Genomic DNA, 20,181 nt, shown 5'->3' with positions numbered 1-20,181 from the left:
CAAGAAGGTTGAACATCAAATGTAAAAACGTCCATTATTTTAAATTAATAACTGATTTTGGAATATGCTGGTTTTCAATAAGGAGAATTCCGTTGTAATGAAAACCAAGAGTGTGTCCAAATACTTTTGTTGTACCAGAATTTTGCTTTATGAGATGGTTCTGTACATCTAGTAGATATTCTATAAATTATTAATTTTTTTATTTAATTTGATTTAAATGTTGCTAAACCTAGTTTGTTTTTTTTTTTTAGTAGTTGGATATTGGTAAAGTAGTATACCAAATTGCTTTTTAAAAAAATTAATAAACATATTCAAAAATGCTGATAACACTCTTAAGGAAGATAAAATTAGCAATTACACTCACATATCACCTCCTTTTCCTGAGAAAATGTGTATGAGTAAAGGGCCCACAATAGGTAGTGATCTCCCTTTCCCTGACTCACTTACGTACTGGACATGAAAAGTCTGAATCCAGGTACCACATCAAAAGCCCTCTAGGCATAATCACACTAAGAGTGAGTTACATTTCTTTGCAATCAAATAAAATTGCTTCAGATCATTTCCACCCTTTTAAGTTTTTAGGTAGACTCAATAAACGTTTATAGTTATAACAGTTCTAGATCATGCCAGAAAACACACACACTGTGAACAGCATACTATTGAATGTGAATTCACCCAGAATACCTTCTACTGACTGCTACAGCAATACATTGACTAAAGCAATACATTTATTGGTTTCAGTTAGAATATGAACAGTAAGTAGTTTCTCCATAATCCTATTTTCTCTGTTCACAAGCAATATATCAGCAGCTTTTGTGATTAGCAACTCCTAAGTGACCAACTCTAATGTTCGGTTGTTATGGAACAAATAAGGCTTATGCAGTGGCATTAATGTGCTTGTCTTTCCCAGCCATCTCCAAAATGAAGGTCATTTCCCCCACCCCCACACCCTGTAATTGCATAGGAACAAAACCTTAAATGAGTTGTGAGAACTATTTAAAACTTTCCCAAAAAACTTGGTCATATGTATGAACAAGCATAAAAATTCTCTTTTCTCATCACCTACTTTAAGTTACCAATCCTATGGAAATCATCTGAATTGGTGACAAAAATCCATATACAAAGACATTCAGTACTTACTTATAATAGTAAAAAACAGAAACAATCTAAATGTCCAAAATGAGAGGCTAGTTAAATCAATTACAGTGTAGCCATATGATGAATAATCGAGTAGCAATTTTATTAAATCATGTTTACAAAGAAAGAGGAAATTATTACAATATCATTTTAAATGGAAAAATGGGATAAAACCTACATATATTGCACTATCTCAATCTTGTTTATATATGTGTGTGTATATGTATTTTTTAATATTAAAAAGTACCAAGAAGGTAATAAAATTACCCACAATTTTATTGTACTAGAAATAAATGCATAAAAATACTAATGTTCTCTCTGGGTGGTAAAATTATGAATTTTTTTTATTCTCTTTTCTTGTTTGTCTGTTTTTGTTTTGTCTTTTCTAATTTTCTCAGTGAACTTTAATTATCAAAAAACAATAAGTAAGTTTTTTGGTTTCCTTTTAACATGAGCCCATTCAGTGGGTGACTGAGACAGGGACTTTATGGAGTCTCCATATCATCTAGTATCAGTTTCATAGCAGACATCAGTACTGTTAAGACGGCCGAAGTTAATGATTAAGCTATTATCAGTGAGGCACATGTTTTGAATTGTCTTTCCAGTAGTAAACACAAACTTGTGCTAAGTAAAAACCTGAACAAAGTCTCAGAGCAACCCACCTCCCCAACATCCACCCCATGAGAAAATAGCAGAACAGTTTAAAATTATCAGAAATAACAGTGGTGTCACATCTCACCCAAGTAACCCTTGAATGCCTCGTGGGCTTAGAAAAACGGAGTTTTATTTTAATGTAGGTTAGGCCTAAAGAGGAATTCCTTCACAAATTTTGGGATAAGGACAAAAACTTTAAATCTATGCCGTTGTATAAGTTTCTACAAATTCTGCTTTAAGAAAATCCAATATATAAAATCTAGATTTTCATAATAAATAAGAGAATCATTATGCACATTACCAAAGGATAGTTCATTTTATGAAAGACCATCGCAGAACTTCTTTAAAGAGCTGCTTTTCTCATACATTTTTATATTTTTTAAAGACAATTTCCTGTTTGGCAAATGAGCCACCATATGCCTTGTGGCAAGTCACTGAATCTCTCTGGGCCTCAATTTTCTCATCTATTTAATAAGGATGGTTTTAACCATGCTGCCTGCCTCACTCAGCTTTCATGACTATCAAATAAGATAATCTATATAAAGGTATTTTGAAAACTATATGTTTACATTATTACTACTGTTGTTGCTGATAAGAGAGAATCTGGGGGTAAAACTTTCAGAGTTTTATTATTACTACTACTACTACATGTATACTTGTTATATTTAAACAATATTCTAATCAAGGACAATTTTGGGTGACATATTCATGTACAGAAATCAAATCTTTCCCTTGTCCATTTTCTATTTTTCCCCCTTTTTTTAAGTTCTCTTGCAGTTAACTGCACGCTGCAATTGCCGTGGCATTAATACCTGGATTATAAGAGGCTCCAGTAGCTTCTCAACAGTGAATGTTTGGACCTGCAGTTCCTGAGGATCAATATTCAGTGTGACTGGTGTTTCAGTGGACATACTGGCTGTGCACAAAAAACAAAAAGACACTTGTTAGCAAAGAACAATGCTTTCTAAAAACAGCACTCCAGATAAACAAGCAGTAGGTGAGATCTGTATTTGGCACCTCCTCCTGATATCACGGGCAGCCTCAGAGGACCAGAGTGCCAAGTCCACCACTGGGAAGAAGAAAGTTTCCCCCAAGTGTTCCCTGAGGTCATGCTATCGGGACCTAGGTCATCCAACAAATTAATCTATGCTAATATGTTCATGAAGCCCTAGTGGCGCAGTGGTTAAGCATCTGCGTGCTAACCAAAAGGTAGGCAGTTTGAATCTACCAGGTGCTCCTGAGAAACCCTATGGGGCAGGTCTACTCTGTCCTATAGGGTCAGTATGAGTTGGAATCAACGCAACAATGGGTTTTTTTTGTTTTGTTTTTTGTTTTTTAATATGTTCATTACTAAACTAGTAACCCATCCCTGGTGAGTTTGCATCTGATCAGGGGTCTTAAGTGAAAATGAATGGTGAGTTAGTGAGACACATCTTAAGGCATGCAGAACCTCTGACTTTCATGAACTCATGGCACTGAGGCAGCCCATGCCCATTATATTTTGCTGGCTTTCATCAATGCTAGCTCCAATGAGGAACCAGGTAGGACTTTGAAAGACATGGGATGTGTCTCTACTTCCTTTGGGGATTGTTTATTCAAAGGTTTTGATTAAAGAAGTGAGTTAGGGGCAATTTACTGTCTTGTACAGAAAGAAATTAATATAAATTTGCATGTTGTTGTCAGTTGTTATCCAAGGCGACCCAATGTATAACAGAACAAATCACTGAAAAGTCCTGTGCCATCTTCATGATCGTTAGTATGTTTGAGCCCATTGTTAAACCACTATAAATCTGCATAGTTATCTCAAAAAGAGTGGAGAAACCTCTGCTAAGGCACTGGTATTGGGGCAAGTCAAAAAAAAAAAAAAAAAGAATTACAAGCTTTTTTTAAGGCATTAAGACCAATTCAGTCACATTTGCATATGACTACCAAATGACTATACGTGGTAAATCATAACCTATTCAGATTAGCGCATCAGTCATGAAGACTATTTCCCAAATCACTAGGCCCACAAATTTGTATTAACCTGTTCACAGTCAGTAATCAACAAGCAAACATTTATTGAAGACTCACAGAGGTAAATAGTAAGAAACATATGTCCAACACTTGTTGCTAGTGTTGTAACAGTGTTGGACAGAATTTGGAAAAAACGGAATACTCATACATTGCTGGTGGGAATGTTAAATGGTGCAGCCATTGTGGAAAATAACTTGGCAGTTCCTAAAAAAGTTAAACATAGAAATCCCATGTGACCCAGCAATCCCACTCCTAGACATATAACTGAAAGAATTGAAAGTAATGACTCTAATAGACTCGTGTACACAAGTGTTCATTGCCACATTATTCACAATAGTTAAAAGGTGGAAGCAACCCACATGTCCATCAACAGATTAATGGATAAACAAAATATGGTATATACGTACAATGGAATATTGTTCAGCTATACAGAGAGATGAAGTTCTGAAACACGTCACCACATGGATGAACCTTGAAAACATTATGCTAAGTAAAATAAGCCAGAACACAAAAGGATAAGTATTGTATCATCCCACTTATATGAAATATCTAAAATAGATAAATCTACTGATACAAAAAATTAGTAGTTACCAGACAATGGGGGAAGGAGGGAATGGAGGGGAATGGAGAGACAGAAAGAGATTGAGATGTATATTGAGATATATAATGAGATGGCAGGAATTAGTCTATAAGCAATCACAAAGAGGCCTGGTTGTGCAATGGTTAAGCCCTCGGCTGCTAATTGAAAAGTCAGCGGTTCGAACCCACCAGCCACTCTGTGGGAGAAAAATGTGGCAATCCACTCCTGTAAAGATTTACATCCTGGAAACCCTACGGGGCAGTTCTACTCTGTCCTTACAGGGTTGCTGAGTTAGAATTGATTCGATGGCAATGGGTTTGGTTTTTGGTTTTGGTATAAGCAATCACAATAAATGTGAATAAGTTTAATTCCCCTATTAAAAGACAGAGACTCTCAGATTAGGTCAAAAGCAAATACAGTTATATGCCAGTTACCAAAAAAAAAAAAAAGAGAGAGAGAGAGAGCAGTAGCATCACTAGGGGATACAGGGGGTACAGACCACACAGGGTGACACCGTCAGAGGGGTGACACTAAAATCACTGTCTATAAAACTTTTGTGCAGTGCTTCAGTAGAAATTTATTATTTTTTATAAAAATATTCCTGCAGTTATAATAACAAAAATATTTTTCATAAGCCCAGATTACATGTATTAATACACCTACAAGGCTAAAACCCTATGCTCATTTACTTTTTGAACCTTCTAAATCAACTCAACAGCAACGAGTTTGGTTTTTTTGTTTTTTTAATGCGCTCTGGTCAGAGCTCTCATTATTACCCAATTACAATGACACTTCGAATCATGTGGTTTCATCAGCACCTGCTACAAGCATGTGCTATTGTTTTCTTTGCTGCCAGTGTTTTTACAGTCACTGATTTTGTCAAATTTTCTGGAGTTTTAGCTACAATATTGTGGTGATTATTATTTGTGAACCTACATCAATAACTTCTTTGAGAATGAACTAGTAATTAAAGGAAAAGAAGGTGTGATATATGAGAATTACGTTTTATGAGTAACATTAGTACAAAAAACATTACTAAGGATTCTGTATTGTCTGATACAGGAAGAGGTCCATGGGGGCTAGGGGGTGACACCATGAGTTACCGCACTGAGTGACACCAACCCTATTAACGCCACTGAGACAGACAGTGGCTGGAGTTGCTGAAACAAAACAAAGAGAGGTTTATTATTAGAGGTTATAAAGATAGCCAAGAAAAGAACAAAAATAATAATATAATCATCAAAAAATAAAGAAACATATGTCTCTCCTATATATAAGTGAGCCCATATTAGAAAAACTTAAACTTACAGTCCACAGAAAGACATTAGGCTATCAATATGAAAACCTTCCCACTTAACTCTTACCTCTTTTCTTACAGTTTCCTACATTTGCAGGTTAAGAGAACCCACAAAATCTGCTTCTAGAAAATGTCTTGATATTCCCTATATTACCCACGGAAACTAAAATCACAAAGTCATACAAAGTATTGTGTTTATTTTAGTTTCTATTTTTACTATTTTAGTTATAAGGGTAGATAACTGTTTTCTTTTTAGTTTACTGATTGGTTCTATGAATGGATGGATAGATGAATGAATGAACGAAAGAAAGACAACATTTTCATGATGTCTCTCCTATCCAGGATCAATCCCTTCACCTCTCCTCTCAATCTCAGTTTATTCTGGCAGGGAGGATTGTTCTTTTTCCTATACCCCTGCCTCCAACCTCTAAGAAATACCAGAATCTCAGGGTAAGGCCTATGTTCCCTCCGACCTTCCTCCCTTTTTCCTCCTAGCCTTTCTCACCACTTCCTGGCCAAACCCAAAAAACCCATTGCTGTCTAGTCAATTCCAACTCACAGCAACCCTATAGGACAGAGTAGAACTGCCCCATAGAGTATCCAAGGAGTGCCTGGAGGATTCAAACTGCCAACCTTTTGGTTAGCAGCTATAGCACTTAACCACTACACCACCAGGTCTTCCTGACCTGTTCCATAAAATCAGCATCTCTTTGCTCTTCAACCTCTCCCACTCTATTGGATCATTCCCCTAGATCCATAAATGTGCTATTGTGCATATTCAAAGATGATAATGGTCTCTATCTGTGTGTATGTATAAGTGAAAAGATCAGTTCTTCACCAAGGCCTTTCCACCCTGTACACCTGGTACACATGCAGAGAGAGAGAGAGAGAGACAAAACCATCTTATCACTAAAATATAATCCACACTGGTTCTTAGCTTGATGTACTCTAAATCTTAGACTAATAACATAATTTGTTAAAAAAAAAAAAAAAAGAGAGCCAAATACTGTACAGTCTCAGAAGCCTTACTTCTCGTCAGATGCTATGCCACATAATTACATTCCACAATTCTCTTAATATAAAAATGGATATTTGAAGTATTCTTGAAAATAATAGGAATCTGCCAAAAATCTGTCCCCAGTGACTTAATATAAAAATTTGTACATAATCAAAGCAGTGAATTTCAAATATAATTCTTCCATGTGTCTTCAGCAAAGTTTGATATTAAAAACAAAGATAATTATGCTGAAAGTCTCAAAGGAACCAATTATAACAAATATAATTTACAAGAGCATTTAAGTACAATTACATACTACACAGTTGTCTATACTATTAAAAACACTAGTGCATAGTAATCACTTAGTGTGTTGTATCAAAACATTTTCTAGTCAACTCAGGAAATTATAATAAACAGTTTGAGTGGGAAAAAAGGACAATTTATGTACTGAGTGTCCTACGGTTACTCTGGCCATGCTTTCACGTAGCTACAATGTATTATTCATCCATCTACTAAAAAATCCCCTAAGATGAGGGTCTTATATAAAACCCACTAGCATGGTTGGTTGCAGGGATAGAGTATACTTTCTGAAATGTAGCACATTTGTAAATTTTTCTCTTGCTGAATACAACCCAAATGGTCTTCCCAGGGACCCTTTCCACCTTCATGACTGGCGAATGAATCATTGTTCTCAGCCTACATTAACTCTATCACAAGGTACTTCCTTTGCTTTTTAAAAGCCATTTTGCCTTGAAAAAATAATTATCCAAATTGTATTAAGTGAAAAGATATTATTTGAATTTCTTTTCAAATGAAATCATAAAATTGTCTTATTATTCTATGCTATATGGATACATAAAGACACAAAACCCTACGATTTAGCCCCTTACTATCTTCTCTGTCCTTTCACTGGTTTTACTTCATTTCCAAAAGTACAAACACAGTCTCTTTTCTCAGCTATTCAGGTGAAATGTAGGAGATTCACTTTAAGAAAGGCTCCAAATGCTGTTGCCAAATGGTTTTTCTAAAATGCGTTTCTAGGACTGAAATGTTTTGTTTGGGTTTTTTTCCCTCCCAGTCACTCCACCTACCACTTTGATTTCCTTTAACATAGGCAAATCTAAATTGACGGATAGGATATGCCCATGGTGACCTTTCTGCATAGCTCAGAGCCAATCTATGCATTAAGATATGTCCTTCAGGCTCTATAACCTGAGAGTTCTACCAAATGAGTGCACACAAAGCGTTTACTTGTTACCCCTCTCATGACAGGTACTATCCTACAAATAAATCAAGTCAAGATTGCTGACATGCCTTTGTTCTTTCATGTCAGGGACAAGAAGTAGAAAACACTTTTGCAAAGTTAAATAGGATCTAAATGAACCTTCACAGCCTTTAGAAATATGTCATTTCACTGCAGAATTCACAATAGGTTTGCAAAGCTACATTGTGCACCAAAAATTGGAGGTAAGGAAAACAAACAATTAAGGAGGGTAAAAATTATCTGTATCACACATAATCCTTCAAGAGGAGTGTTCTCCAGCCAAGAGATTAAAAAAAAAAAAAAAAAAACTTGTTTAGCCAAACTATCTAAGTCTGTGTTCATGTCTTTTAATGAACATTGAATAAGGAAATTTGTTGAGAAGTTAATTTTTCCACGGTAAAATTATAAATAAAGTAACAAGTCCTTGAAAAACCTTGGCTTTTGTTATCCTTTGAATAAATTTTGTTGCTTATAAAAAATCTTTCTGATCTTTTTGTATTTGTCCTGCTCAGTAATCCTGACTGAATGGAGATCAGTGTAAAAACAGGCAGAAAACTGCAGAATTTTGCAAAGGAAGTTGAAGTCAAAGTCTGACACTGTTACCAACCTCTCATAGCAATTCTGCAATACGAATCCAACACAAAATTCCTACTAGGTTGTGGGTGTTATATTCCAAGGGATTTTCATTTTATAATCCATAAAATCATAAGAGTTGGGGGGCACCTCCCAAACAATTCAAGAATTCTTGCTACATCTTTCATTTCAACAATGTATTTAGACTTAGATGAACAGAAATGATGAGAAGATCACTATCCCATTAGATCTGATGATAACTTGTGTAGAGTTCTTCCTTGCCAATTTGACATCGCAGTGTATTATCTGTCATGTGCTAATCTCACATCAACTGGCTCATGCAGAAGATCTATTCCTTCCTTTTTTTTTTTTCCTCTTTTCCTCAAACTATAGCTATACAATGTCCTTTTTTTTTCTTTCCTCAGTATGTCCTGCCAGCCCTAGCAAATGATAAATGCTTTAGCCTTCCAAAATTACTTCTCCCGATTTCTTCTATTTTCTTTTATTTGCCTTCATTCATATATCCCTCTTCCCATCTTGATCCATATTCTTCTCAAATTTGAGCTCCCTACAAGATTCTCTAGATAGTTGGTATATTTTTATTTTGTTGGTGGTGTTGTTCGACAGTTATTTATTGAGTGTTTACACACATCAGACACTATCCTAGATTCTGGTGGAAGAAAAAGTAGTAAAACACAGGCCCTGCCAACTGTGCATCTTCTTTCTTCATTTTTAATTCATCACATTCCTCTTATGCCATGTATAGTCCCTTGGAGTCATACTTTTCATTTGAAAGTTGCTTCTCTTAAAAGTCTAGGATATATACCTAGCTGTGTTTAACATCATCTTATTTACAATTATCAGCTCTACAATGAAACTGTCATTTCTCCCAAACCATTACTCTTCATACACCTGAGCAAAAACTGCTCTGCCCGAGCCTCTTGCTTTGTAATGGCCATTAGGCCATTAGGCCATGTGCCCACCTAGAGCCCACACCTACACCTACCCTTCTTGATATACTCAGGGGAGGGTGTCCAGGACCCCAATTTCCTGATCAACCACTCCAAGTCCCCTTCCAATTCCTGTACTGGCCTCTTTCTGGGATGCATCCTTCCAAGAATGGATGACTCAACATGCCCATCCTTATGCCTGACAAGTGGCCAGGAGGCAGCTGTTTGCTGATGAGTATGGATGGAGCTTGAACATGCAGGCTGAGCTGTCCACCTGCATGAACCAAGGCCCCTCAAGTACAAGACAGAGCCAGGAGTGGGAAGAGAAGGGGGTGAGTCACACATCAAGGGGAAGGGCAAGCTCCCTCTATACCACCTCAATCTAACAAGAAACTCCAAGGAATGTAAGAATTCTAAATTTGAAACTTGCCTTCTGGGTCATTCTGAAGGTATGTTTGTCAAAATAGGAAGATGAGAAGATAGAACCTACTTTAGCAGGTTGTTAGCTTGATTTATAACCTTCACATATGTAAGCATATAGCATGCAGGCCTCCATTTGTACCTTCACCACACACACTATGAAATTAAGGGCAGGCCTGCCTAAACTTCCTAGCGCTTCATATAACTAAGTTCTTCTTTGTTGGTCAGATTTGCCTCTTTCATTGTTTCTTCAGTCTTCTAAGACATGCAGTTCTCACAGAGGTAGAAAGGCAAAAAGTTATCAGTTTTTCCACTTCTTTTAAAAGAAGACTTCATGATTTTTTTTCAAAATGAAGAGTTGGCCTTGGGAATGGTTTTACTTCTTGGTTGACAGAGAGTTCTGGGGCCATGCTTTCTGGGGTTCCTCCAGTCTCAGTCAGACCAGTAAGTCTGGTCTTTTTACTAGAATTTGAGCTCTGCACCCTACTTTTCTCCTGCTCCATCAGGGACTCTGTTGTGTTCCCTGTCAGGGCAGTCATTGCTGGTAGCAATGTGACAGATTTTTCATCTGGACCAGGAAAGTCCTTGATCGAATAAACTTCTGCAATAACATCACTTCCTTTTCTCTCTCTTTTTTCTCCATCCAAATGTTCTCCATTATAATTCTTTCCTCAAGCTTATAGGTTTCTATGGGAGAGTGTGTATACAATACGTATATATTTCTCTACCCCTTTATTAAATTTATTTTGTGAACATTTAACTTTTATTCATGAGGGAAAAAAATAAATTAAAAACATGTTTAAAAACCAAAAAAGAAACAATAAAACCCATTCCATTCATGATTTATTGATATTTCTGAGATTGTATTTGTTTTTATAATTACCCATATATTTATTTCTGACATTCTCACATATTATTTTTTTCCTGAGATTTACTCTCTATCATTTCTATTAATATGGTTCTTTCAGTGCCATAATCATTTTCATACGTACAAACACACACACACATTTGATGGTTTTGTCTGGGAATGTGTCTGTCTTCTACAAATTTGAAGTACTCTGATCATTTCAACATATTTGCTGCCAAAAATATATTTGGGCCGTGTGCAACCCATTCTGAATAAACTCTATTTAGTGAAATATAAAGGAGAAATTTTTTAGTAGGCAACAATCACCACCACCACCACAAATGTTAATCTTTGTCTATACCCTACACTTCCAAAATATCAGAAGAAAAGGTCAACAACTTGTGAAAAGTTAGTAAGTACAAAAATAACCTTGTCAAAGACAATATTTATTTTAATTTTCATTAGGAATTTATCTTGAGTGTATCACTAAACTTTGTAAGCCCCACTCTCTCCCATCACCATCTTTCAGAAGGGTTAGTATAACGTAGTCAGTAATAAACTAAACGACTGGAACCAAATGTTAATTAAAAAAAGGTTATCTAAGTCATCAAAAGCAATCCCTGGGTGGTACAAACAATTAACACACTGAGCTACCAACCAAAATATTGGAGGTTAAAGTCCACCCAGAGGTACCTTGGAAGAAAGGCCTGGTGATCTACTTCTGAAAAATCAGCTATTGAAAACCCTATGGAGCACAGTTCTACTCTGACACACATGGGTTCACCATGAGTTAGGGTCAACTCAATGGCAACTGGTTTTGTTTCTGGTAAAGTATCACAAACGGCTTAAGTAAAGAAAAGGAAATGGGAGGGCCATGGAAGATATAATGCACAATATTCTCAAAATTGATCTCACACAATTCAATCTTGGCTACAGTGAAATAAAATGGAAAGAGGTTGTTCTTGTCATTAGGTGCCACTGAACTGGCTCCAACTCATAGCAACCTCATGTACAACAGAACAAAACACTGCCCGGTCCTGAGCTATCCTCACAATCGTTGCTATGTTTGAGCCCACTGTTGCAGCCACTGTGTCAATCTGTCTTCACTCCCAAGGAGCACTCTGGCTGTATTTCTTCCAAGACAGACTTGTTCATTCTTCTGACAGTCCATGGAATATTCAAATATTCTTTGCCAGCACCATAATTCAAGGCATCAATTCTTCTTTGGTCTTCCTTACTCATTGTCCAGCTTTCATATGCATATGAGGTGATTGAAAATATCCTGGCTTGGATCCTGCTTTGGTGAGTGGCATCTAGGGTCTTAAAAGCTAATGAGCGGCCATCTAAGATGCATCAATTGGTCCCAACCCACCTGGAGCAAAGGAGAATGAAGAACACCAAAGACACAAGGAAAGCATTAGCCCAAGAGACAGAAAGGGCCACATAAACTTCATCAGCCTGAGACCAGAAGAACTAGATGGCGCTTGGCTACCAGCAATGACTGCCCTGACAGGGAACACAACAGAGTCCCTGATGGAGCAGGAGAAAAGCAGGGTGCAGAACTCAAATTCCAGTAAAAAGACCAGAATAACTGGTCTGACTGAGACTGGAGGAACCCCAGAAAGCATGGCCCCAGAACTCTCTGTCAACCGAGAAGAAAAACCATTCCCAAGGCCAACTCTTCAGACAAAGATTAGACTGGACTGTGGGACATAAAATGATACTCGTGAAGAGTATGCTTCTTAGCTCAAGTAGATATATGAGACTAAATGCACAGCTCCTGTCCAGAGGTGAGATGAGAAGGCAGAGAGGGTCAGGAGCTGGTTGAATGGGCACGGGCAATCAGGGGTGGAAAGGAGGAGTGTGCTGTCACAGTATAGGGAGAGCAATTAGGGTCACATAACAATGTATATATAAATTTTTGTATGAGACTAACTTGAATTGTAAACTTTCACTTAAAGTACAACAATAAAATTTAAAAAAAAGAAAATATCCTGGCTTGGGTCAGGTGCACCTTAGTCCTCAAAGTGACATCTCTGCTTTTCAACACTTTAGACGTCTTTTGCAGCAGATTTGCCCAGTGGAAGACAGCATTTGATTTCTTGACTGGTACTTCCATGGGCATTGATTGTGGATCCAAGTAAAATGAAATCCTTGACAACTTCAATCTTTTCTCCATTTTCATGATGTTGCTTACTGGTCCAGTTGTGACAATTTTTGTTTTCTTTATGTCAAGCTGTGATCCATACTGAAGGCTATAGTCTTGGATGTCCGTCAGTAAGTATTTCAAGTCCTCCTCACTTTCAGCAAGCAAGGTTGTATCATCTGCATATCACGGGTTGTTAACGAGTCTTCCACCAAACCTGATGCCACATTCTTCTTCATACAGTCCTGCTTCTCGGATTATTTTCTCAGCACACAGATTGAATAAATACAGTGAAAAGATACATACACCTTTCATAGTTTTAAACCACACAGTATTCCCTTGTACTATTCAGATGACTGCCTCTTGGCCCATCTACAGGTTCCGCATGAGCATAATTAAGTGTTCTGGAATTCCCATTCTTCAAGATGTTATGTGTAATTTGTTATGATCCACACAGTCGAATGCCTTTGCATAGCCAATAAAACACAGGTAAACATCTACCTTAGTTATCTAGTGCTGCTAGAACAGAAATACCACAAATGGATGGTTTCAACAAACAGAAGTTTCTTCTCTCACAGTCTAGCAGGCCAGAAGTCCAAATTCAGGGCACCAGCTCCAAGGGAAGGCTTTCTCTCTCTGTCAGTTCTGGGGGAACATCTTTATCATCAATCTTCCCCAGTCGAGAAGCTTATCAGTGCAGGGACCCTGGGTCCAAAGGACACGCTATTCTCCTGGCTCTTGTTTCTTGGTGGTACGAGGTCCCCCCATCTCTCTGCTCAGTTCTCTCTTTTATATCTCAAAAGAGATTGGCTCAAAACACAATCCAATCCTGTAGATTGAGTCCTGCCTCTTCAACATAACTGCCGCTACTCCCATCTCATCAACATCATAGTGACAGGATTTATAACAGGTAGGAAAATCACATCAGAAGACAAAATGGTGGATAATCACACAATACTGGGAACCATGGCCTAGACAAGTTGACAGATATTTTGGGGCGACACAATTCAATCCATGACAATATCTTTTTTGTATTTTCTGCTTTCAGTCAAGATCCATCTGACATCAACAGTGATATCTCTCACTCCACGTCCTTTTCTGAATCTGGCTTGAATTTCTGGCAGTTTCCTACTAATGTACTGCTGCAACCATTTTTTAATTCAGCAAAATTTTACTTGCATGTGATATTAATGATACTGTTCGATACTGTTTCCACACTCTGTTGGATCACCTTTCTTAGGAATGGGCACAAATATGGATCTCTTCCAGTCGGTTAGCCAGTTGGCTGTGTTTTAATTTTCTTGTAGATGAGTGAGCACCTACAGCACTGCATCCATTTGTTAAAACATCTCAATTGATATTCTGTCAATTCCTGAGCTTTCTTTTTCGCCAATACCTTCAGTGCAGTTTGGACTTCTTCCTTCAACGCTACTGGTTCTTGGTCATATGATATCTCCTGAAATGGCTGAACGTCGACCAATTCTTTTTTGGTACAGTGACTCTGTATTCCTTCCATCTTCTTTTTATGCTTCCTATATCATTCAATATTTTGCCCATAGAATCCTTCAAAATTGGAACTTGAGGCTTGAATTTTTTTCTTCAGTTCTCTCAGAATGACAAATGCTGAGCATGTTCTTCCCTTTTGGTTTTCTAACTTCAGATCTTTGCACATTTCATTATAATACTTTACTGTGTCTTCTCGAGCTGCCCTTTGAAATCTTCTGTTCAGCTCTTATACTTAATCATTTCTTCCATTTGCTTTAGCTACTCTATGTTCAAGAGCAAGTTTCAGAGTCTCTTCCGACATCCATTTTGGTCTTTTCTTCCTTTCCTGTCTTTTTAATGACCTTTTGCTTTCTTCATGCATGACATCCTTGATGTCATCCCACAACTCATCTGGTCTTCAGTTATTAGTGTTCAATATGTCAAATCTATTCTTCAGACGGTCTCCAAAATTCAGGTGGGATATACTCAAGGGTGTATTTTGGCTTTCGTGGACTTGTTTTAATTTTCTTCAGCTTCAACTTGAACTTGCATATAAGCAGTTGATGGTCTGTTCTGCAGTCAGCCCCTGGCCTTGTTCTGACTGATGACATTGAGCTTTTCCATCGTCTCTTTCCACAGATGTAGTCAATTTGATTCTCAGTAAGGTCCACTTGTATAGTTGCTGTTTCTGTTGTTGAAAAAAGGTATTTGCAATGAATAAGTCATTGGTCTTGCAAAATTCTATCATGCAATCTCTGGCATCCTTTCTATCACCAAGGCCACATTTTCCAACTACTGGTCCTTCTTCTTTGTTTCCAACTTTAGCATTCAGATCACTAGTAATTAGCAATGCATCTTGATGGCACATTTGATCAATTTCAGACTTCAGAAGGTGGTAAAAATCTTCAACTTCCTCATCTTTGGCATTAGTGGTTGGTGTGTAAATTTGAATAATAGCTGTGTTAACTGGTCTTCCCCGTAGGTGCATGGATATTTTCCTATCACTGACAGCGTTGTACTTCAGGATAGATCTTGAAATGTTCTTTTTGACGATGAATGCCACGCCATTCCTCTTCAATTTATCATTCCCAGCATAGTAGACCATATGATTGTCTGATTCAAAATGGCCAATACCAGTCCATTTCAGCTTACTAATGCCTAGGATATTGATCTTTATGCATTCCATTTCACTTTTGACGAATTCCAATTTTCCTAGATTCATACTTTATACATTCCACACTCGGATTATTAATGGATGTTTGCAGCTGTTTCTTCTCATTTTGAGTCATATCAGCAAACAAAGGTTCCAAAAGTTTCATTCCATCCACGTCATTAAGGTTGACTCTACTTTGAAGAGGTAGCTCTTCCCCAGTTGTCTTTTGAGTGCCTTCCAACCTCAGGGGGCTCATCTTCTGGTACTATATCAGACAATGTTCTGCTGCTATTCATGAGGTTTTCACTGCCAATTTTTTCAGAAGTAGACCACCAGGTCCTTCTTCCTATTCTTAGTCTGGAAGCTCCACTGAAACCTGTCCACCATGGGTGACCCTGCTGGTATTTGAAACAGCTGTGGCATAGATTCCAGTATCACAGTAATACACAAGCCACCACAGTACAACAAACTGACAGAGGCATGGTGGTGGAAAGAGGATAACTATAATATAAAACTTCCAATACAATCTCTATGTTGTTGTTGTTAGTTGCCGACAAGTAGATTCCAACTCTTGATGACCCCATGTGTGCAGAGTAGAACTGCTCCATAGGGTTTTCAAGGCTATGACTTCTCGCAAGTAGATCTCCAGGCCTGTCTTCTGAGGCACCTCCAGGTGGGTTCAAACCACCAACTTTTTGGCTAGCAGTCAAGCACGTAATTGTTTGCACTTCCCAATGACCCCTACAATCCACCTACACCTCCACCAACCTCCACCTCCATACTTCCAATACAATCATTTGTAGGCTTGTTTTATGTGCCAAGAAAGAAATACACACATCTTCTACTCACGTGGTAAATAAAGGATTGTTGGAAGTGAGTGGAAATATAGGCACAGGTACTTAGTAGGGTTATGGAATTAAAATTTGCCTCTGAGTGAACTGTAAAAATGCGTGGCCTCTGGGAAGACAAATTCAAAAAAGATGCCACCTTCTGGGCAGACTCAGCTCTGCAGGTGTCAGCAGGAAGGCCAACAGCTGTCCACCAGACAGAGGGCTAGATGTCAGCTCCACTCACCCTTCAGCCAGGCAAATATAGCATCCTGTGTGAGACATCCTGCCGCCCCCCACTATCTGCTGAACAATTCTTAAATTCTCCTAAATCTCACCACTGTTTGGTCTTGGTGATTAAGAGCATTGGCTTTGGCATTGGACTGCCAAGGCAAGAATCCAGGCTCTGCCGCCTGCTCACTTTCGACTTTAGCCAAGTTACTGAATCTCCCTGAATATCAGTTTACTCATCTGTAAAATGTAAATAATAAGAGTATCTTCCTCAATGGAACCTTGAAGGTTAAACAAGAAAATCCGCATAAAAGCGATAACTTAGCCCATATCTCTGGCACCTAGCAAAAGCTCCACCGATGTTAGCTGATATCATTATCCCCTTTTCAGCAGAAGAGCAGTATCTATCACATTTAAGTTAAGCGTATCTCTTTCATCTATGACCATTTGCCGTTGAGTTGATTCCGACTCATGGCAGGCAATCCCATGTGTGTCAGAGCAGAGCTGTGTTCTACAGGGTTCTATAGGGTTTTCAATAGCTTATTTTCCAGAAATAGATTCCAAAGTGCTTCTGAATGAACTCCAGCCTCCAATGTTTTGTTTAGCAGCCAAGCAAGTTAACCACTTGCACCACCCAGGGACTCCTCTTTCATCTATAAAACCAAACTCACTGCCATCGAGTCAATTCTACTCATCGCAACCCTATAGGACAGAGCAGAACGGCTCCATAAGGTTTCCAAGGCTGTAAGTCTTTATGGAAGGAGACTGCCACATCTTTCTCCCATGGAGTGACTGGTGGTTTCAAACCACCGACCTTTCGGTTAGCAGCCAAGCGCTTTAACCACTGCGCACTAGGACTCCTCCCTTTCATCTACAGAGCTCCTAATTATTATTGAAGAGCACTTTCACTCTTTATTCCCATAACAAAAGAGTTTAAAACAAAGCTTCCCTTTGGTACTTCATTTTACTGGATCTCTTGACTTCCAAATCTAAGGCATTTTTCCTACATGTGCACTAATCAGAAATGCTACATGCGCACTAATCAGAAATGCTACATGCCTAAAGTTCTCTAAAAACCGGCAAACACATTCCTAATATACAACAGCCTCATAAAGGAATTCAAGCCCTTTGAAATCGATTCCAAAGTGGTATATAAAAGGCATGTTCCAGGGTTAGGACTACAATTGTTAAATGCACTACACGTCAGGATCCCTAAGAGCCCCCGCTTTTATTTCCTTAGCTTCTAACAACTCTGGGTTTCACAGAACCAAACAATGTTATGCTTCAGAATAAAAAGTATCTTTAGCATGTTGTAATTCAGACTATAAAAAATAAAAATAAACTTCTTGAAAGTATTTTAAGTTGTCTTTATTAAACCTTTGGAGAGTCATCATATTAATATTCTTCGCAAAGTGACCAAATCAAAATCCCCCTCCCAAATGATGAGCTTTATGGATTCTTTATGAGAAGGCCCAAACAAAATAAAATTAAATCAAAATATTTGCTTACTCTAGCCATAGACCCTCAATGAGATGGATTGACACAGTGGCTGCAACAATGGTCTCAAGCATAACAACGACTGTGAGGATGGCACAGGACCAGGCAGTACTTCATTCTGCTGTACATGGGGTTGCTATGAGTCAGAATCAACTCGACGGCACCTAACAATGACAGCCAGCCATAGAATCCAAAATAAAGCTTGCTTGCCCATACATATAACCCAGATGAGAGCTTCAAAAATAGTTTAAGAAAAAAAAAGACCTCCAAAAGATTGCCTTAATCAATATGAAATAAAACCAGGGTTTCTAATTATATTTAGGTCTTGTATCATTCTTAGCATGAACGGCTGATCCTTCTAATCTTCCAAAAAAAAAAAGGAAAAAAAATGTTATCATTTGCTTTCTGATTTAACTGAAAAGTAACATTGTATATAAGAATTTCAGAGGATGACCTCATTGCTCCTCTCTTGATAACACATCTTTCATGTTATTTTATGCAATGACAGTTCTACACTAAAAGCTTACCCTATATTCCACAATGACATACTGTGGGACAATGAATTTGACTTTACCCAAAGTAATCTGGTCTTTGCCCTTGTTTCCCAAAAGATAACTCTAAACAAACAAACAAACAAAAAACTCACTGCCATCAAGTAGATTTCTACTCATAGTGACCCTACAGGACAGAGTAGAACTGCCCCATAGGGTTTCCAAGGCTGTAAATCTTTACCAGAGCAGACTGCCACGTCTTTCTCCCACAGAGCGGCTGGTGGGTTCAAACTGCCAATCTTTCGGTTAGCAGCTGAGCACTTCAACCATGGCGTCACCAGGGATCCTTGAAAGATAACCCTAAACCCTTAGAAGTTCTTGAATAACTTAGGTACCTTTTTCGGTCTCCAGACCACACTTGAGGGTTTGTGGTAATAAGTGACGGCTGGCCAGGCCACAAAGACCACCGCATGGCCTGTTATCAGCTGACCTCAGGGAAGTGGGGGGTCATGATTCAATCAATCATGGCTATGCAATACGGCCTAATCATGACTACGTAAGGAAGCTAATAAAGGCTCTGGACACGGAACTCCATGGGCTTCATGGTTGGTGAAAGACATCCATGCACGTGGGAGGATAGCATGCCATTTGGGACATGGAAGCTCTGCATTGAGAACCCTCGCAGACCTTATCCAATACCTCTCTTCATCTGTATCCTTTTTTGCTATAATAAATCTGTAATTATAAGTATAGCGCTTTCTGTGAACTAAGTCACTTCAGCGAATTATCCAACCTGAGGGAGTATGCAGAGTTGGTAGCTCAGAAGTGAGAGGGGCTGGGAACCCCTGAGCTTATCACTGGTATCCTAAGGGGGTAGAGGGAATCCCTGAATTTGTAGCCAGCAGATCAGAAATGAGAGTGCTGTGCAGACTCCCAAACTTGCAGCTGGCATCTGAAGTCTTAGGCATACTTGGCATTCTGCAGGACTACGTCCTTTAACTTGTGAGGTCTGACCTAGCTCTGGGTGGCTAGGATCAGAGGAACAAGTGCTGCATGGGCAGCTGGTGTCAGAGGTGAACACAGAAGTGTAAAGCAGAAATTTGTTATACCCTCATACTTGGCGTCAGAAAAAGTAGATCTGATATATTAGTTTTGAGATATTATCCACTCACATACATTTTCAAAGTTACAACTAGAAGGAAAGAATAGAAATGTCCCATGTTTATTCTGTGTAGCAATGCCTTTCCATTTAAGGACATTCATACCCTATAAGTATTACATCAGAACCAAGATCCTAAGCAATCCTGTCTCATATAAACCCAGCATGAAGATCACCTACATATTATTTAAAAAGCCAAAGAACTAAATTAGTCAACCGAAATCTAAGAACAAGATAATCTAACATGTGAGACCTCAGAGAAGTTTTCATTGAATTACCCTGAACAAGAATAACCTTCAGCTATAAGGCAGTTAAGCAACCAGGGCAGAAGTAACACTCTTCATATGGGCTTTGAAAGTGACGGTGGCTTTTGTTGCTGCAAGTCCAGTGGGCCTATGGATTCATTCCACTTCATAATATTATAAGACAGCTCATATGTATATGAATTCTCCTAAGG

General features: G+C 38.3%; 1 protein-coding gene across 1 annotated transcript in view; it reads right to left on the bottom strand.

The window, feature by feature from the left end:
* Window positions 1-2,703, bottom strand: part of CTNNA3 (catenin alpha 3) — a 1,802,815-nt gene extending 1,800,112 nt beyond the window's left edge. Inside the window, exon 1 of the mRNA XM_004386410.1 lies at window positions 2,604-2,703. Coding sequence (XP_004386467.1) covers window positions 2,604-2,702 — 99 coding nt within the window. The 5' untranslated portion in view covers window position 2,703. The remainder of the gene's footprint in view (window positions 1-2,603) is intronic.
* Window positions 2,704-20,181: the final 17,478 nt, after the last annotated feature.

Source organism: Trichechus manatus, unplaced genomic scaffold, assembly GCF_000243295.1.
Source record: "Trichechus manatus latirostris isolate Lorelei unplaced genomic scaffold, TriManLat1.0 scaffold00163, whole genome shotgun sequence".
Taxonomy (NCBI): Eukaryota; Metazoa; Chordata; class Mammalia; order Sirenia; family Trichechidae; genus Trichechus; species Trichechus manatus.
The sequence above is the reverse complement of the archived record's forward strand: the minus strand, read 5'-3'. Positions and strand labels throughout refer to the sequence as shown.